Source organism: Xyrauchen texanus, chromosome 36, assembly GCF_025860055.1.
Source record: "Xyrauchen texanus isolate HMW12.3.18 chromosome 36, RBS_HiC_50CHRs, whole genome shotgun sequence".
NCBI lineage: Eukaryota > Metazoa > Chordata > Actinopteri > Cypriniformes > Catostomidae > Xyrauchen > Xyrauchen texanus.
The window spans coordinates 24416511-24433650 of NC_068311.1; the positions used below are offsets into that span (position 1 = coordinate 24416511).

At 37.0% G+C, this 17140-nt stretch overlaps 1 protein-coding gene across 2 annotated transcripts in view; it reads left to right on the forward strand.

The window, feature by feature from the left end:
• LOC127629814 (zinc finger protein neuro-d4-like) overlaps nucleotides 1-7593 on the forward strand; it is a 93573-nt gene extending 85980 nt beyond the window's left edge. For both annotated transcript variants that reach the window (XM_052107069.1, XM_052107070.1), the window contains exons 9-12: nucleotides 678-797; nucleotides 869-981; nucleotides 1116-1197; nucleotides 3188-7593. In XM_052107069.1, the coding sequence (XP_051963029.1) occupies nucleotides 678-797; nucleotides 869-981; nucleotides 1116-1197; nucleotides 3188-3258 (386 nt within the window). In that variant the 3' untranslated portion in view covers nucleotides 3259-7593. The remainder of the gene's footprint in view (nucleotides 1-677; nucleotides 798-868; nucleotides 982-1115; nucleotides 1198-3187) is intronic.
• The last annotated feature ends 9547 nt before the right edge of the window (nucleotides 7594-17140 follow it).

Below are 17140 nucleotides of genomic sequence, written 5' to 3' on the forward strand. Positions count from 1 at the left end.
AGCATTTTACATCTTAACATTTTGATAACAAATTGATAAGGATTCTAAAATGTACTGTTTGTTTCCAGATGTAAATCAGATTTTGAATCCCAAAATTTCAATGTGATCTCAGACTTCTGAACCCCCCCTGTACATTCACTCAAACCATCATTCTGTGCACTCAAATTCCTCTTCTCTAAATCTCGCCATTCGGTATTTAATTCATCCCTCTGACAGACAGAATAATTCAGCCGTGAATACAGACTGATCTGAGAGCTGTGTTGTAACTGGGCAATCTGGAGACATCCTTGTCTTACTTGTTAATTATATACACCAGTCTCCTGCTGTGTATTTGTCTCTCATCGCACAGCAGTTCCCCTCTCTTCCTGTGACAATATTTAACAGACCTCCAGTTCTCCAAGTGGAGAGCACATGTCCCCCACTTCACTCCATGCTGCATTCTCCACCTGCATGCTTCAGCAGGCTCATTTTCCACTGTGAAAGGAAACATATGGACAGAAAACCCTCTACACAATCCTGCAGGGATCCTATAAGCAGTTCTACTTAGTGGTGCTTGCCAAGGCAAGCATCACTATTACTATTGCTCATACTTACGGTTAGGGTTTTGAACAAACTCCTAAGTACTAAACTCATATATTTCTTTTTTTTAAGCTTTGCATTTCTTTGTCTCGTTGCAGCCAAAAAAGCAGCCGATGGTTCCGTCATCCCCAACGGCTACTGTGACTTCTGTCTAGGAGGCTCTAAGAAAACCGGTTGTCCGGAAGATCTCATTTCCTGTGCGGACTGTGGCCGATCAGGTGCGACCAAACCCTTTCTTAGCTCTCCTCAGCTTTGGAATGGGTTTTATTAATTTTTTTTTTTTTTGCAGGGCATCCGTCGTGCCTGCAGTTCACTGTCAACATGACGGCAGCAGTGCGGACATACCGCTGGCAGTGCATTGAGTGCAAATCGTGCAGTTTGTGTGGTACATCAGAGAATGACGTAAGTATCCCCTACAAAAAAACTTTCCTTTCCAATGCATTTCTTTATTGTGTTTCTGAGTTATGTAATCCATACCCCAGATCTGGCATTTGGGGAAATATGCATACAAGGATCAGCTTGCATTATCTTTGCAGGATCAGCTTTTATTTTGTGACGATTGTGACAGAGGGTATCATATGTATTGTCTAAGTCCCCCCATGGCGGAGCCTCCGGAGGGTATGTGCTATTTGTTTTACCTTTAGGTGTTGATTTTAATGCACTTTCTTGCCCAGCGATTGATTTTTATTCAAACTAACAGATTTCAACTTTTTTATCTGTGTTATATGAAGGTCACACACATTAAAACTGACTTAGAAACTTTTTACCAGGACTTCATCATTTATTTTTTGGTACTTTACAAATGCCTTTTATGTATGATTTTATTGTTTTATCCTTGTCTCACACCCAGACTTTCAATATTAAACTATGAAAATCCACTATAAAAATAAACATGATTGCATTTAAAACTATGATAGTCTAAACAAAGAGTGAAATAAGCATAAACCATTTTAATATTTATTGTCTGAAAATGAATGTACATTAATGCTAAAAGAAAAATGCACAGTTGTGGCATAATTTCCTTCACACCAAACAAGTTTTTTCAAAAGTTAGCTTTGCTTCTTAACCAAGTCGACAAAAGTACCAGTGAAGAGCATGCTTGAAATGAAATATAAGACAATTGAAGAAAACTAAGAAAAATCGAGGTAAATAACAGAGCAGAATATTTCCAGTCAAGCTGTACTTTTGCCAAATAATGCAAAAAGCATGACATTTTTTTTATCTAGAATACATAAAATGTTAGTTATGAAATTAGCCTTAGCAAGACAAATGAGTCTGTCATTTTAACTCAAACACCTTAAAGGGATAATTAACCAGATTAATTCTCTGATCATTTACTCACCATCATGCCATCCCAGATGTGTAGGACTTTCTTTCTTCTGCTGAACACAAACGAAGATTTTTAGAAGAATATTTCAGCTCTGAAGGTCCATACAATGCAAGTGAATGGTGACCAGAACTTTGAAGATACAAAAAGCATGTAAAGAAAGCATGAAAGTAATCCATTTTGACTCCAGTGGTTAAATTAATATCTTCAGAAGCGTTATGATAAGTGTGGGTGAGAAATAGATAAATATTTAAGACCTTTTATTACTATAAATTCTCCTCCCTGCACAGTAGGTGGTGACATGCACAAAGAATGTGAATTGGCAAAAACAAAAGAATAATGTGAAAATGGACAGTTATAGTAAAAAAGGACTTAAATATCGATCTGTTTCTCACCCACACCTATCATATCGCTTCTGAAGATAAAGATTTAACCACTGGAGTCTTATGGATTACTTTTATACTGCTTTTACGTGCTTTTTGAAGCTTCAAAGTTCTGGCCACGATTCACTTGCATTTTATGGACCTACAGATCTGAAATATTCTCCTACAATTCTTCATTTGTGATCTGCAAAAGATATAAAGTCATACACATCTGGGATGGCATGAGGATGAGTAAATTATGAGATACATTTTGGGTGAACTATCCCTTTAAAAATGAATTTTTAAACAATACGGAATTCTGTTAAACACAATACAGAATTTGAGATGTGCTTGAAATTACACTGTGGTCAGAATTTTCATGATTTTCAGAAAACAATGACAAAAATCTCCTCCAATGCATGAATAGTAAACATACTGTTGGACATTGTTAGTAAACAAATTAAACTAAAGTGAGTGTGATATTTTTTTAATGAGACTTTACTTTCTATATGTCCACAGTGCTTAAAGTGCTCGAAGTTGAAGGAACACATTTATACTATTTATTTTGAGTACAAGAACTGCTACTTAAAGGTGAAGTGTGTTATTTATGAGCCACAAGCATCATCAAACAGAATCCTAAACTCTCCCCCATCTTGTACTGTATTTGTGGCCAAACAGACCCCTCCCCCCCAAACTCAGTCAATGTTGCTCTGTCAGGCTGGTCAGGATGCCCCGAAAAAAGAGCAATATATTGATAGCGCCACAGTGATTATAATTTTCAGGTAAATTAGAACTTACGAATGGCTTTCATTCTCAAAAAAATAAGACACTTCATCTTTAAATAGTGTTTTTAACTTTGGCCAAATATACATTGAACGCCTCGTTCTGCTTTATAATATTTGAGGATTTTGTTTTGCAGGAAGCTGGAGTTGCCATCTGTGTCTCCGCCAGCTAAAGGAAAAAGCGTCCGCCTACATCACGCTAACCTAATCTCTGTGCCCTACTTCACCCTACCAGTCTCATCCTTCTCTATCCCATCATCACGGATCCAAAGAGACTCCCCCAACATCAACCAGAAAATATATTTTTTTCCATCTGCCCACTGCTAGGTGTGGTTCAACCTGGAACCCCTTGTCAGTCCCTCCAAAGAGCTCATTCCAGTATGGACCTGAGGGTATTTCTTCTTGCCTAACTCTTTCAGCTGTGGTTAGACAAGTTGTGCCAAATGGTTTGTGAGGAGACATTTTGAATGGGGCACTTCAGTGGGAGGAGTCTCTATGACATCATTATACTGTATGACGCACCAACTGCAAGTGAGATGATTGCCACATGATCTCACCACAGTTTTTGATTTGTTTAGCTATGATGAGAGAAAGTGGTATCAACGTGCCATTGATTTTTTTGTGATATTCTTCGGGAGCAGACACCAGCATGTAATGTGATCATGTTTAGTCACTGAATTTGCCCTTATTCTTGACTAATATAATTAGACTAATGTTGAAAGGATGAATTCTTCAATGGTTAAATACACTTAAGGGTATAACTTTTAGTTACCTCCACAAACTTTATATCAAATTAACTACAGTTTTGCAACCTGGTGTCATTGAATCACGTTATTATACCTATGTTTTCTTTTATTATTATTATTTATATGTGCCTTGTAAATCTGGCACTTTCCTGGTGAAATGAACACTAGTGTGGCTAAAACAACAATGACTTGTATTTCTTTTAACATAAATCATGAGAAAAACTTCAGATTATCTGTTCATCAACAGTTACTTTTTGCTCTGTTCCTCACACAATGTTGTCTTAAGACAACATTTTTATGTTTGCATTACATAACCAACTACATTTACAAGCTTGTTCAAATGTGATGAAATTCCGCTGTAGCTCAACTATGGTTCCACTGAGACAGAGCAAAAATGGGCGTTTCCCAATCAATGGATGTTTTCAAACAGAGATGGGTGTTTTTCAACCGCGTTACACGATTTGTCTGTTTCATTGGATAGTTGAGAAATGGCCATCCTAGCTTGGAAAGCCCAATTATTACTACACTGAGATTCACTTTGTTCATTGGATAGTTGAGAAACACCCATCCTAGTGTGGAAATGTCCAATGATTACTGCAGTGAAATTCCATACTTTCACTGGATAGTTGAGAAACTCCCATCCTAGTTTGGAAACACCCAATGATTACTACACTGAGATTACATACTTTCACTGGATAGTTGAGAAACTCCCATCCTAGTATGGAAATGCCCAATGATTACTACAATGAAATTCTATACTTTCGTTGGATAGTTGAGAACACACATCCTATTTTGAAACATCCAATGATTACTACACTGAGATTCTGTACTTTCATTGGATAGTTGAAAAACGACCATCCCGATTTGAAATCAGCCACAGATTGGGAAATGCCCAGTATTGTTCTGCAGAGACCAGTGCTTCATTGCACTTGCGATGCAAAGGACCAGGGGTACGAATCCAGAAGGGCATGCAAGTCGACAAGTGAGCCAATAGTGCCATAGCAACACCACAAAATTATGTGATTAGTTCAGCAATTGCGTTTTTCATGTCACATTGGCTTTTTCTGACACTATCAGGTAGGTTTTGTTGATTTAAAACTCGATAGAGCATTACTCTTAAAACCTTCATCTTTTTGGGGGAAAATTTGACTCCCTTTTAGTGCCACACAGTGGGCATTTTACCTCGGAAATGCAGCGATACATGTTAGGAACCACGTGAAATCAATTTGCAAAAATGTCGCCAAAGATACATAATTTTCATGATATGAGACTGACAATTTTACACATTAATCTAAATTGAAAGACAAAGACTTTTGACCAAGGGAAGTATTATTGCTGCAACATATTGCTGTTTTTGTGCATAGATATCCCTTTATTAAGAAGGTTTGAGGTGCATGCCATGCCATCATCCAGAGTCAAACTTGCTCCTAAAAATAATTGAAAAGAAAGAAAAGTGGATTTAAAAAATCTTCTGGTTTCTTCTGTAATTCCAACACGCTCTCCACAACCTCTTCATATTTATTCAGAAAAGCCGACATAAAATTCCCTCTCAGTCAGGGTGCGTTTGTAAGAGTGTATATTTATCGGGCAATGTCTGTCCTTGTTTTAAAAACAGGGCGTTAAATGTTCAATTATTCTCTTTTTTTATGATGACTTGCTTGCATGTTGTAATAGTATCGTTTTTAAAGAAATAATTTAAGGACAAAAAATCTGAAAGAAAGAAAGCACACTTAATCTGCAATAACATTTTTGTGTCTGTGACCCTCTCTGGGGAAGTTGCGTCTGTATGTACTGTATGTGTGCTTTAAAGCTCTTGTGGATCTTTGAAACTGTAAACAACAGACTGTAGTGGACGGAGTGTTACAAGGGGGAGGAGTTCATGGAATTTTTCTGATGTTTCTGATGATGCCACTCTTATTCTCAAGTTTTGATTTCTTGGACAAACTGGAGACCAGCTTTGAGACTGCTTTTCCTGGTCTCTTTGGAGGGGCATTTTTCCTTTTTTGGCACAAGAAAATTGTGCGCCTCTTTTGTAGAATGAGCTATCTGTAAGTCTGCTTTGTGTTCAGAGACTTGCTACTGAAGCCTGCTTAAAAGAAGAAAAAATGTCAAACTAAATCCAGAGAAGTGTTTTGGGGACGGCAGCAATCTGACGTCAGATTGTGCTGAGGTGACTGTTTTGAACTCAAAGTTCCCTCTTATCCGTGGCCTAAAGACTGCCTGCCATATTCTCTACTCCGAGTCCTTGAGCTTTAAGTTGCAAGACATTTGCTGTAAATAGATAATTGCGCTGTCTTTTCAGAATCAGTCCATGTTATAGACTCAAGTGAAATGTTCAGTGTGCATTAATGCATCAAAATGTGAAAACAGCCTTTTCTACGCAGTTAAGTGAAATATTAATCCATGTTATTGGGTTATTTCTATTTTTGTATAATTTTGAAATTTATGGTTTTAACGAGCACTACACCATTGTTAACTATGATGCCAGATATGTAAATTAGGCAATATTTTAAATTCTTTTTAAAAGAGTTGTAGAAGTGTTTCGTCTTCAGTAGAAATAGTCTTGATTTCACATTTTGATTTATTGTTTTTTCTCTTAAGCCAACTAGAGTTGTTTTCACAGATCTCTTTCTTGTATTCACAACTATTTTGCACAGTTTGTGTGATTGTTTGGATGAGGGCACTCTTAGAGCATTTTGATAATGAAATATAAGCAATTACATCAGAGATGAAATTGTAGACACATTTTGCATGTGCTGATGTCGACACACAATAATTATACATGGAATGTGTTGATTTTGTTCCTCTCAGCTAAACCACAAACAGAGAACGTTAAAGTGTGTATTTTTTATGTTAAAATACTTCCTCCTATTCCCATTTAATGTGCAGAAAGAACTGCAAGAAAGCCATTTGTATGTTGACTTTCCTGGTGAAATGAACACTAGAGGCGCTACAACAATAATGACTTTTATTCCCTTTCACAAGAACAATGGAAGAAAATAATTTCACAGCCCTTTTTAAGAGGGGATACGTCTGCCTTGGTGAGATTTTTCGTTAGAAACTAACCTTCACGTTCTGTAGTATTTTCTAGAAATTCATATGATTGTCATGCTGTCTTCCATGCCCCCTTTGAGAGAGGGGCTGTAATTGGTGTGTATGAAAATAAGTGTTATAGTCCACTGGCCTTTATTGACAAGGGGTGGAGTCATAAATGATGTGATTGTATTCTTAGTAATGTGAGAATATGAATGATGTTATGGGTAAAGGGGAAGCATGGGTACACAAACATGCAGTGCAGTGTCAGAAATTTCACATTCATTTAATTTTGAAATGGTAATCCTCCATATTTCCATTTCAACTAGGACCACTTTAGAGTCCCTCGTCCAGCCTCAGTTGAGATCTGTGCTCTCTTTGTCCTTCTATCGGTCTCTCTCTTTGTCTCACTGATTTCGCAGGGTCTTCTCTACCTTTATATTGTTGTGCTGTGATTTGTGCTTGCAGTTTTTTCCTTTTTTATTTTCCCCACTAACACACAAAAAGATACTCTAGTGTGAGAGGATGCGTGATTGTTTTCCTTTCTTGTAACTGTCCACTGAAAAATAAAACCGATTTATGGAGAAAAGAAGAGTGTTCTGACTCAGGACTGAGTTGTACAGTTGTTTTGTTTGAACTTGAAATGGGTGCTTTTACATGGAACTGAGCGGCTGTGAGGGCTGCTGCTCAGTGATCCATTTTAAAGAATGTCCTTTGTTTTATTTCTGTCCATTTTGACAAGCAGGAAATAAAAAAAGTACCATTATCAGATTTAGTCTTCTGTGATGTTTTCTGTGAAGCAGCCCCAAAATACCTTGGTGAATCTCACAAAAAGGATGTGAAATTAGGAATATGGGACATATTTCACCCCTGAATGAAAATAAAAAATTACACCCAACACTGAAAATAACATATATGCATATAAAATATAAGTAAATAATTTGATTTGTGACATGAGTTGATTTGTAAAGTACCATTCTAAGTACACATCATGGTGGTATGTTTTGAACTACATTTTATTTACGCTGATTTTAATAAAATTCAAACCATATATACTGTATACACCAATGAGACAAAACATTATGACCACTCACAGTTGAAGCGAATAATTTATATCATCTAACAAGGCCACATTTCAAGGTCTAGGTAGATTAGATTATAAGCAAACAATCAGTTATCATAGTCAACTTGTTGAATGCAGGAGTAAGACCAGAGCGACTTTCACAAGGGCCAAATTGTTATGGCCAGATGACTGGGTCAGAGCATCTCTAAAAACAGCAAGGCTTGTGGGGAGCTTGATCAGCAGTGGTGAGTACCTACTGACAGTGGTCCACGGTGACAGGGTGTCGGGCGCCCATGGTTCATCGATGCGCGAGGGCAACGAAGGCAATCCCGTCTGATCAGAACCGGCAGAAGGTCTACTGTGGCACAAGTCACAGAAAATTTGATTGATGGTTATGGTGGGTAAGTGTCACAACACACAGTGCATTTCACCCTGATGCGTATGGGGCTGCATGGCCACAGACAGGTCAGAGTGTCCACGATGACCCCTGTCCACCGTCGAAAGTGTCTACAATGGGCATGCGAGCATTGGAACTGGACCTTGGAGCAGTGGAATAAGGTTGCCTGGTTTACCTGGGGAAGTGATGCACTGTGGGAAGACGACAAGCCAGTGGAGGGAGTGTGATGCTCTGGGCAATGTTCTGCTGGGACACACTGGGTTCGTCCATTCATGTGGATGACGATTTGACACTTGCCAACTTCCTAAACATCGTAGCAGACCAGATACACCCTTTCATGGCAATGGTATTCCCTTATGGCAGTGGCCTCTTTCAGCAGGATAATGCACCCTGCCACACTGCACACATTGTTCAGGAATGGTTTGAGGATCATGATGAAGAGTTCAAAGTGTTGCCCTAGCCTCCAAATTCCCAAATGGTATGTGCTGGACCAACAAATCAGATCCAATGCGGCTCCACCTCGCAACTTACTGGACTTGAAGGATCTGCTACTACTGTCTTGATGCCGCATACCACAGGAAACCTTCAGGGGTCCATGCCTTGGTGGGTCGGTGCTGTTTTGGTGGCACGTGGAATACCAACAGCAAATTAGACTGGTCATAATGTTTTGGCTAACCAGTGTATACATGACCCACACATTTCTGAGAATTACCAACCCTAGCTACACTCAAGCAGTATACAGTGTTTCACTGTTTTTCAGTTTAGTTATGATAATGTAAGATCAATTTTTGGTCTCTGTTTAATAGCGACTAACGAATCGGTCAACAGATGTTTTCAACAGATGTTAGAATGCATAGATTTACTGGATCTCTGTTTCAAAACCATGCTGTACTGTTTGTAAGATTAAATAATTCTCTCCTTCATCTAGAGCATTACTTCTTGATAAATGACATGGAATCTAGAGTACACATTGTACTGTAAAGCTGTGTTTTTAATTGTAAGGGTGAATTGTAAGAAATATATTTGCATCTTCTGCCTGCCTGTTGTGAAGAAACTCAATTAAAGTAACCATTTTCTAGTTTTCCTAGTTTGTTTATTTATTCATTTTATCACTGCATAGTCTTAATACATCGATATTATTCAAATATCAACATTGTTTATAATAAAATATGTTCATAAATACTCCCATTTCTGTTTGTGTGTGCATGAATGCTCATTTTCCTTCTGTTAAAGAGATATGTCACCCTCATTTTGTTCCAAATCTTGCAACTTTCTTTGTTCTGAAATGCTGAATTTTAGCCTCAGCCACCGTTCACTTTCATTGTATGGTAAAAAGTTGCAATGGAAGTGAATGGTGACTGAGGCTAACATTCCACCTCCTTTTGATTTTATGGAAGAAAGAATGTAATTTTGGTTTGGAACAACATGAGGTAGAATATATAATAACATAATTTACATTTTTGGGTGAACAGTTCCTTTAACACAAATTGAAACCTGAATTTCAATTTTTTTCTAGCAAACCAACCACAATAAATCAGCCCTTTCAATACCAGCTTTACATTTACCAAAGCACTAAAATCAAAACCCTTTTGCAAGCAATACAATCACAATATTGGCCATAACATTGAAGTATTAACAGAAATATATGTGTTTTGTGCATTCATTTCTTGTGTCAAATTATTATTTGTGTGTCGGTGTGATTTCGCGCATATGTGTTTTGAGTTTGTGTGTGTTTTTTGGAAGGTGGAATGTAGGAGGGGGTGATTGGAGACTCCAAGCCAATTACCACATCCACCAGACAGCCTCAGACTGCCTGAGCCTTCTTTCCAATAAGAACACGGCTGCAAAGAGCTGAGGCCTGAGGTGGTTGCCATGGCAACTCATGGGCTGCTTGCATGGCGGATGATGCTGGGGTGATGGATTACAGTAATGGGATGGGGTGTGCAGGGAGGGGGTAGTGGAGAGAACTCATGCATAAATATATTGGAAATGTATGAATAAATCTGAAATGCATAGACTTAAAGAACATAGTGGGGGAGAGTGGCAAGAGGATCTTCGAATTTGGCCTGTTCCTCACTTTTGCACTGCCACAGTGAAGATGTTAACGAGGATAACGAACTGTGAAAATCACAGTTGTGTAGCTTTTAGAGAGCACAGATTTCCGTATGAAACTCTATGAACCAACTTGCGTGATGTAGGTACTATTTTTTCACTGTTCAAATAAGCTCAGAACATCTATGTACGCAATCCTTAGTGCTTTACTGAAGCATATTTTAAGCTTAAATGTTTATATGGGAATTACAGATTTGCACATAGCTTTACTCCAAGTAAAGAACTGAGCCGGTTTCATCATTGCACTCAGATAGCAATCTTTTTTTCTAGATTTCAGCAAAAAAAAAAAAATAAATAAATAAATAAATAAATAAATAAATATATATATATATATATATATATATATATATATATATATATATATATATATATATATATATATATATATATATATATATATATATATTGACACGTTATATGGTAAGGATAAGTATCTAAATACTTGTCAGACCTGTTTTTAGTATCATTTCACCACTAGTTTATGATGAGAACAATAGGTCAAAATTATTTTAATAGCATGGTTCTTCCAATATTTCTAGCTTTTTATATATTTTATGTGAATCTGAGGAAAAAACAGTGAGCATTCCTGTTGCATATCAAAGGTGTAATGCCATATGTATTCTGTCACTATTCTGCCATCTAGTGTAAGCTATGTGTTATCAGCCTGACAAAAGATAATGAAGGCACAATACACATACCAAGAACTTCCAAGCACCTGATGTGTTCCCTTACTGTAGATTAAGAGATCAAATCTTGCTTTTGCGAGTATTAATACAATTTCACATGCTTTAATGATCATCTCAGTCTTGTACTCTCATGATGACATTACGAGAACTTAGAGGGAAAGTTTACCCAAAAATGAAAATTAAAAAAAAATGGTACTTTCAAACCATCACAGATGTATACAACTTTCTTTCTTTTACTGAACACAAACTAAGATTATTAGAAGAATATCTCAGATCTGTAGGTCCATACAATGCAAGTGAATGGTGGCTAGAACTTTGAAGCTCCAAAAATCACTTAAAGGCAGCATAAAAGTAATCCACATGACTCCAGTGGTTAAATCCATGTCTTCAGAAGCAATATGATTTGTGTAGGTGAGAAACAGAACAATATTTAAGTCCTTTTATCTAAAAAAAGATTTACAGTAAAAAGTATTTTTCCTGATCTGTTTCTCACACACACCCATCATATTCCTTCTGAAGACATGGATTTAGCCACTGGATTACTTTTCTGCTGCCATTATCTGTATCTGTATCAAATTATCTGTTCTGTCTGTGCATCTGTATTTGGATGTGGGCCATATATAAATATATTTCATATAGCAAATATGCCTTGTATATATTAAAACAATTATGTTTTTATTTTGTATTATTGTTATTTATTCTTTTATTTGTTCATTTTTTGCATGCAGTAGAGCATGTTGTTCACTCTGAAGTGCACATAGACCATGTATCTAGGCTATTAAATTAATTTAATCACAGCCTTTTGTGGTTTAATAATCACATATATGACTACATCATGATATTGATGTTATTTTGATTAATTTTGCAGCCCTGAAGGATTGTGAAAGTAGTCTAACGATGTGCTCTTTAGGAAATGAAATGGCCAAATAAAAAGCACAATTAAACTCATTGCAGAATTCAAAATATTGCGATGGTATTCCAGCCCTATTTGCAGGGGACTTGCGTTCACTTTGTTTTAGAAAGAAATCACTTCACGCCTCCCTCACCTCACACACTGCATGCTCGCCTGCTTAAGCAGCGAGTGAAACACAGATGCTTGTTCTTGTATATGTCATTCGAAAGGTTTTAAATGTTAACAGAGACATTTTTAAAAAAAAAGTATAATACTGCAATGCGGCCATCTGATTTAAACTTGAGAACACACCTTGCATATTTTAATTCCTAAAATGTATAGTTATATTGGCTTAACAGACTCAACATTGCATTGTAATTTTAGACACTGCATGTTTATTTTAAATTGCTCTATCCCTGTGCTTGTTGTTGGATAATCAGTCTAACATTTTTTTTCCTATTTAATTGGTAAAATTCATTATTCGCTTTGAAGTCATTTTTATTCGGCTTGGGCGCATCCCTAATGGCTTTGCAGGTCCACCTGGTACAGTAGATAAGCACTAACCAGAATAAACCAGAAATTCATGCTGGTTTAAGCTTGTTGTTTAAGCAGGGTTAATGTTTTATTTTTGCACTTTATGGAAGCATGCAGTCATTATGAATAAGTGATCACCTGCTTATTAGCAGGTTTACTAGAAATTAGGATTGGGAGTTGATTCCAAACATAATTGATTCTTTGATTTCGAGGTGTTGGGAATCAAAAGTCAACTGGTTCTGCTCAGGGGAGTGACACAATCTTTTGTTATTCATACCATCAATCATAAATAGTGTGAAGTATGCTTTGTATTGCAGTGTTTATTGTAAGATTTCACTTTGCTTCATGATTTTTCTTAAGAATTGAGAAAATTAATCTGGGATCGACTCTTGGAATTGATTCCATCGATTCTGAAAATCTGGAATCGATTACAAAAATGTGGCGTCGAACTGCCCTACCAGAAAGGTATGTTTGAATATTTTCATGTTTGAATATACAGTAGTGACATTTAAAATTAATTCCAATTAAAAAAAACTCTTTAAAAAACAAAAAAAACTTGACTATAAAAAATCATGTTCCCCATAATGGGGGCCACAGATATACAACATAAAAGAGAGTACGGTAATATCTAACATATTATTATGTAAAAGTTGTATTTTTATGTACTTTGCTAGATATTAAACATGCTAAGCAAATACGTTTATTATTTGAATTTGATCTTGAGGGCAAACACAACACAAACCGGAGGGCACCAGTTTTAATAATTATTTTTCAAAGAAAATTTCTGTTGATCAAAGCCTTTGTGTTCTAAGGTCACGGCAAGGTCAGACACCTGGGTTGTTCCCATAGGGTGTGTGTTGTGTCATGAAAAACAATCATGTATGTGACACAAACAAAACTTTTGCAGCATTGAAAAGCAAGTTTGACAGTTTTTGTCAGTTGTCATTTTGCCAGTATTATAGCAACAAACTAGTTGCATTAAAGCTAATGTGCAACTTTAAACAAGCTCACAAATGGTTTAATTATGACATTATCAACTACTAGTACTGTATCTGTTTGATTTGATTTGACCACCAAAAGTTGCTAAACCAGGAACTAGTTGGTAATCTTACTTATCACTAATGCTGACAATGATGGGGAGTAAAAATGGAGAGGACCAGGGCCGGACTAGGACACAATTTCAGGCCGGGAAATCCTACACCCATCCAGGCCATCCTATGCACCCAAATAAAATTTAGAAACACGGACAACCTTGTCCCCCCCTAAATTACATTTATTTCACAGTATGACCATAACATAAAAACATAAACAACCAACCTAGAAGTAAAGCAGTCCTAATATCAAATGGGTCTGCACATAACGCCCTGTGCACTGCAATTACAACTGCAATAAATAATGTTATGAGATTGATGTTTTAAATAAATGTTTGAATATAAAGAAAATGCAATACTTAAACATTAAACTAAACCGCCAATAGGTGGCGGCAAGTGACCGTCTTAATTAGTGAGTCATTCATACAAAAGATTCGTTCAAAACGCTGAATCATTCAGTAACAAAACACTGCTGTAACTTTCCTTTGGAACTATTTTAGTCGGTGAAATAGAAAAAAAAAACAGTTAATATGGTTTGTGTCTAAAATGTAAGTAACTTAATAATAAATATTAACTACGCTACTTGTTTATTGAACAATAAATTCAATGTAACATTTTCAATCGTGATAATAGCCTATTCAGCAAAACAGCTCCCTTAGTTGTGTTATGTTAAACTAAATCATATGTTATAAATAAAAAAAATAACAATTAGAATTTTTTCCTCAGTACATTGCTTTGTGAGTTTTCTGTGTGCAGTCATTTGTTTTGATTTCTCCACGAATGTAACGTTAGACGGGTGCTGCTCGCATTTTCTGTTTAACCGTTTGTCTGAGGCGTAAAGTCGAATCGTAGCCTTGCCAGTCAAGACTAACAACAGATTCATGATTTTTTTTTTTTTAATTGTTATTAATATTAATAATAATTTTATTGAATGACGAATTCAAAAATGATCACTGGTAAAGGTAGTAATATAAAATAATAATAATAATAATAATAATAATAATAATAAATAAAAATAAACGCTGGCTGGCAGCAGGCCAAAGCTGGGACCGAGATGGGTCTTGTGCATGTTGCCCACTTAGGTCCCACCGAGTACCAAGTGCAATCCTACATGAAATTCATCTGGGCAATTAATATGGGGCCATTATATAACCCGTGGACAATCCCATACAGAGCCCATTTTTCAGCCCATTTCAATCCCACAGGGGCCCCACATACAAATGTCGACTGGGTTAAAGCTGGGACTGAGATGGGTCTTGTGCATGTTGCCCACTTAGGTCCCACCGAGTACCAAGTGCAATCCTACATGAAATTCATCTGGGTAATTAACATGGGGCCATTACGTAACCCGCGGACAATCCTACATGGGGCCCATTTTTCAGCCCATTTCATACCCATATGGGCCCCACATACAAATGTTGGCTGGGAACTTAGTCGCCAGGCCAGCGGGAATTGTCCCGGTGCTCCCGATGGCCAGTCCGGGCCTGGAGAGGACTGATAAAGGTGAGGTATGTTATAAGACATCTACTTCTAGCATGGTTGGAGTTCAGCAGTATTCAGTCTGTTGCACCATGACAATTTTTGTCATTCTGTGTCATTATTGGTATGTTCCTGGTCCCAGAAGGGCGAGTCCCCTGAGTGAATAAAGTTCTTCTACAAAGAGAAGGTCCCAGAGTTGGGAGCTACCTTGCCAGACGTGGTCCCCTTGTGTCAACGCTTCCTAAACAAAAATCATTGCCACATTGTACAATGCATACTACCATACAGCTGTCTATTCTGCATTGCTTTTTGAGCCAAGCCAAGGTGGAGCCAAAGAGACACACTGATTTGTAGAACCACAGGTGAGTTAAACATTTTTTTTTTTTATCCATCTACAGTGCCTTCACAAATTGTTAAACACCTCATGATTATTGTTGCATTTGGTAAATTTTACTATTCCATTGAGGTTTCAGATCGATCAATATGCAGTCCTTTTTATCTTGAGACATTTGGTTTCATGTGATAATAGTTAATGTTTTGAATCTTAATAGACAGTCAGTGAAAATGAGATTGCTACATAAGGCTGGATTACAACACATGACCTTAACACTGATTTTAGCTTTGATTATCAGTCAGGCAGAATTGGTGCTACTTGGCCTTTTTTGGCTAATCAGCTTGTCTGCAGATTGGGAAAATCGGAGTCAGAGATAATCACGTAGTTAATGATGGGTATCGACTAACCCTCCTTTCTTACCCTCCAACTACCATGCTGAAAAGACCAGCAGTCACGAGCTTCCTGGCTTACTGTATGTTGTGTTTTTGGGTGCTGGTCCCCAAGAATGGGTGTGCTGGTGATTCTACCAGGCTTTTAAACTTGCTTTACCAGTTTCATAAGCATACCGTGCTGGCCAACCAGCTTCACCAACTAGGTTTTGCTTGTGAAAAGAATGGCTATGCTGGTCCACTAGCTAGACCAGCACCAACCAGCATAAACCAGCCTAGACCAGTACCAACCAGCATAAACCAGCATGGGAACTGCATGCTGGTTAAGCTGGTCTGTTCAGATTTAAAAAGTTGTGTAGCGTAATCCAGCATTAAGATATACCACACAAACACACACACATATTTAATATATACAGAGCTCAATGTTGTTGTGGAATGCACACTAGAGGACATGGTTGCTTTCTCCAGCAATACTCTTGTGCACCAGTGGGGGAGCTGTTCAGTGTCCAGTGCAGACCTTAGGTGGAAAAATCATTTTAATAATCAAGCAACAGGAAATAATAATGTTTGGCTCCTCATTACATTGCTGAACTTCATCAGTATCAGTCTTCTAGAGTAGGCCTTTCAGGTTATCAAAGTCTACTCTTAAGCATACCCGAGTCCTGTCTAAAATCTAAAGGGGACCGTGCTTCTCTGTAGAGGCACCTTGCTTTTGGAAAAGTTTGACACTTCATATTAGGTCTTGCGCCACAATTGATGTTTTTAAATCTCATTTGAAGACTCATCTTTTCTCCCTTGCCTAGTTTGCGTAACCACAGTTAGTCTTGTTATTGTATTTATTTATTTATTTATTTTCCTTGTGTAAAGCACTTCGGTCAACAGGTGTTGTTTTTAAACGTTCTATAGAAATAAACATGTTTGATTGATTGATTGATTGATTGATTGATTGATTGATATGTAGCGTTGTAGACATGTCCCATCTGTAATGATAAAATGTGTATGTCTGCTTGAATTGAGCCTAAAACAATAATGTCAAGTCACAGCAATTCCTACAGACATTCATACAACTAAGACAGATGTTTAAGAATATAAATTGTATTGTGACTGCAAGTGTTTTTTTAGCATGCTTTCAAGTCTTTTGTCTCATTCTGAATTGTTTTAATTAAATTAGCATTTTATTCTTCACTTTAATATGAATCAATTACTCATCTATAAGCTTATTAAATGAAACTAGAAACGTTTAATACATTTATATTATTTGACCCTACAAGTAAGCATATCTCAACTTTAATACTTAACCTTAGACATAAATTACATAAAAATTCACACTATAA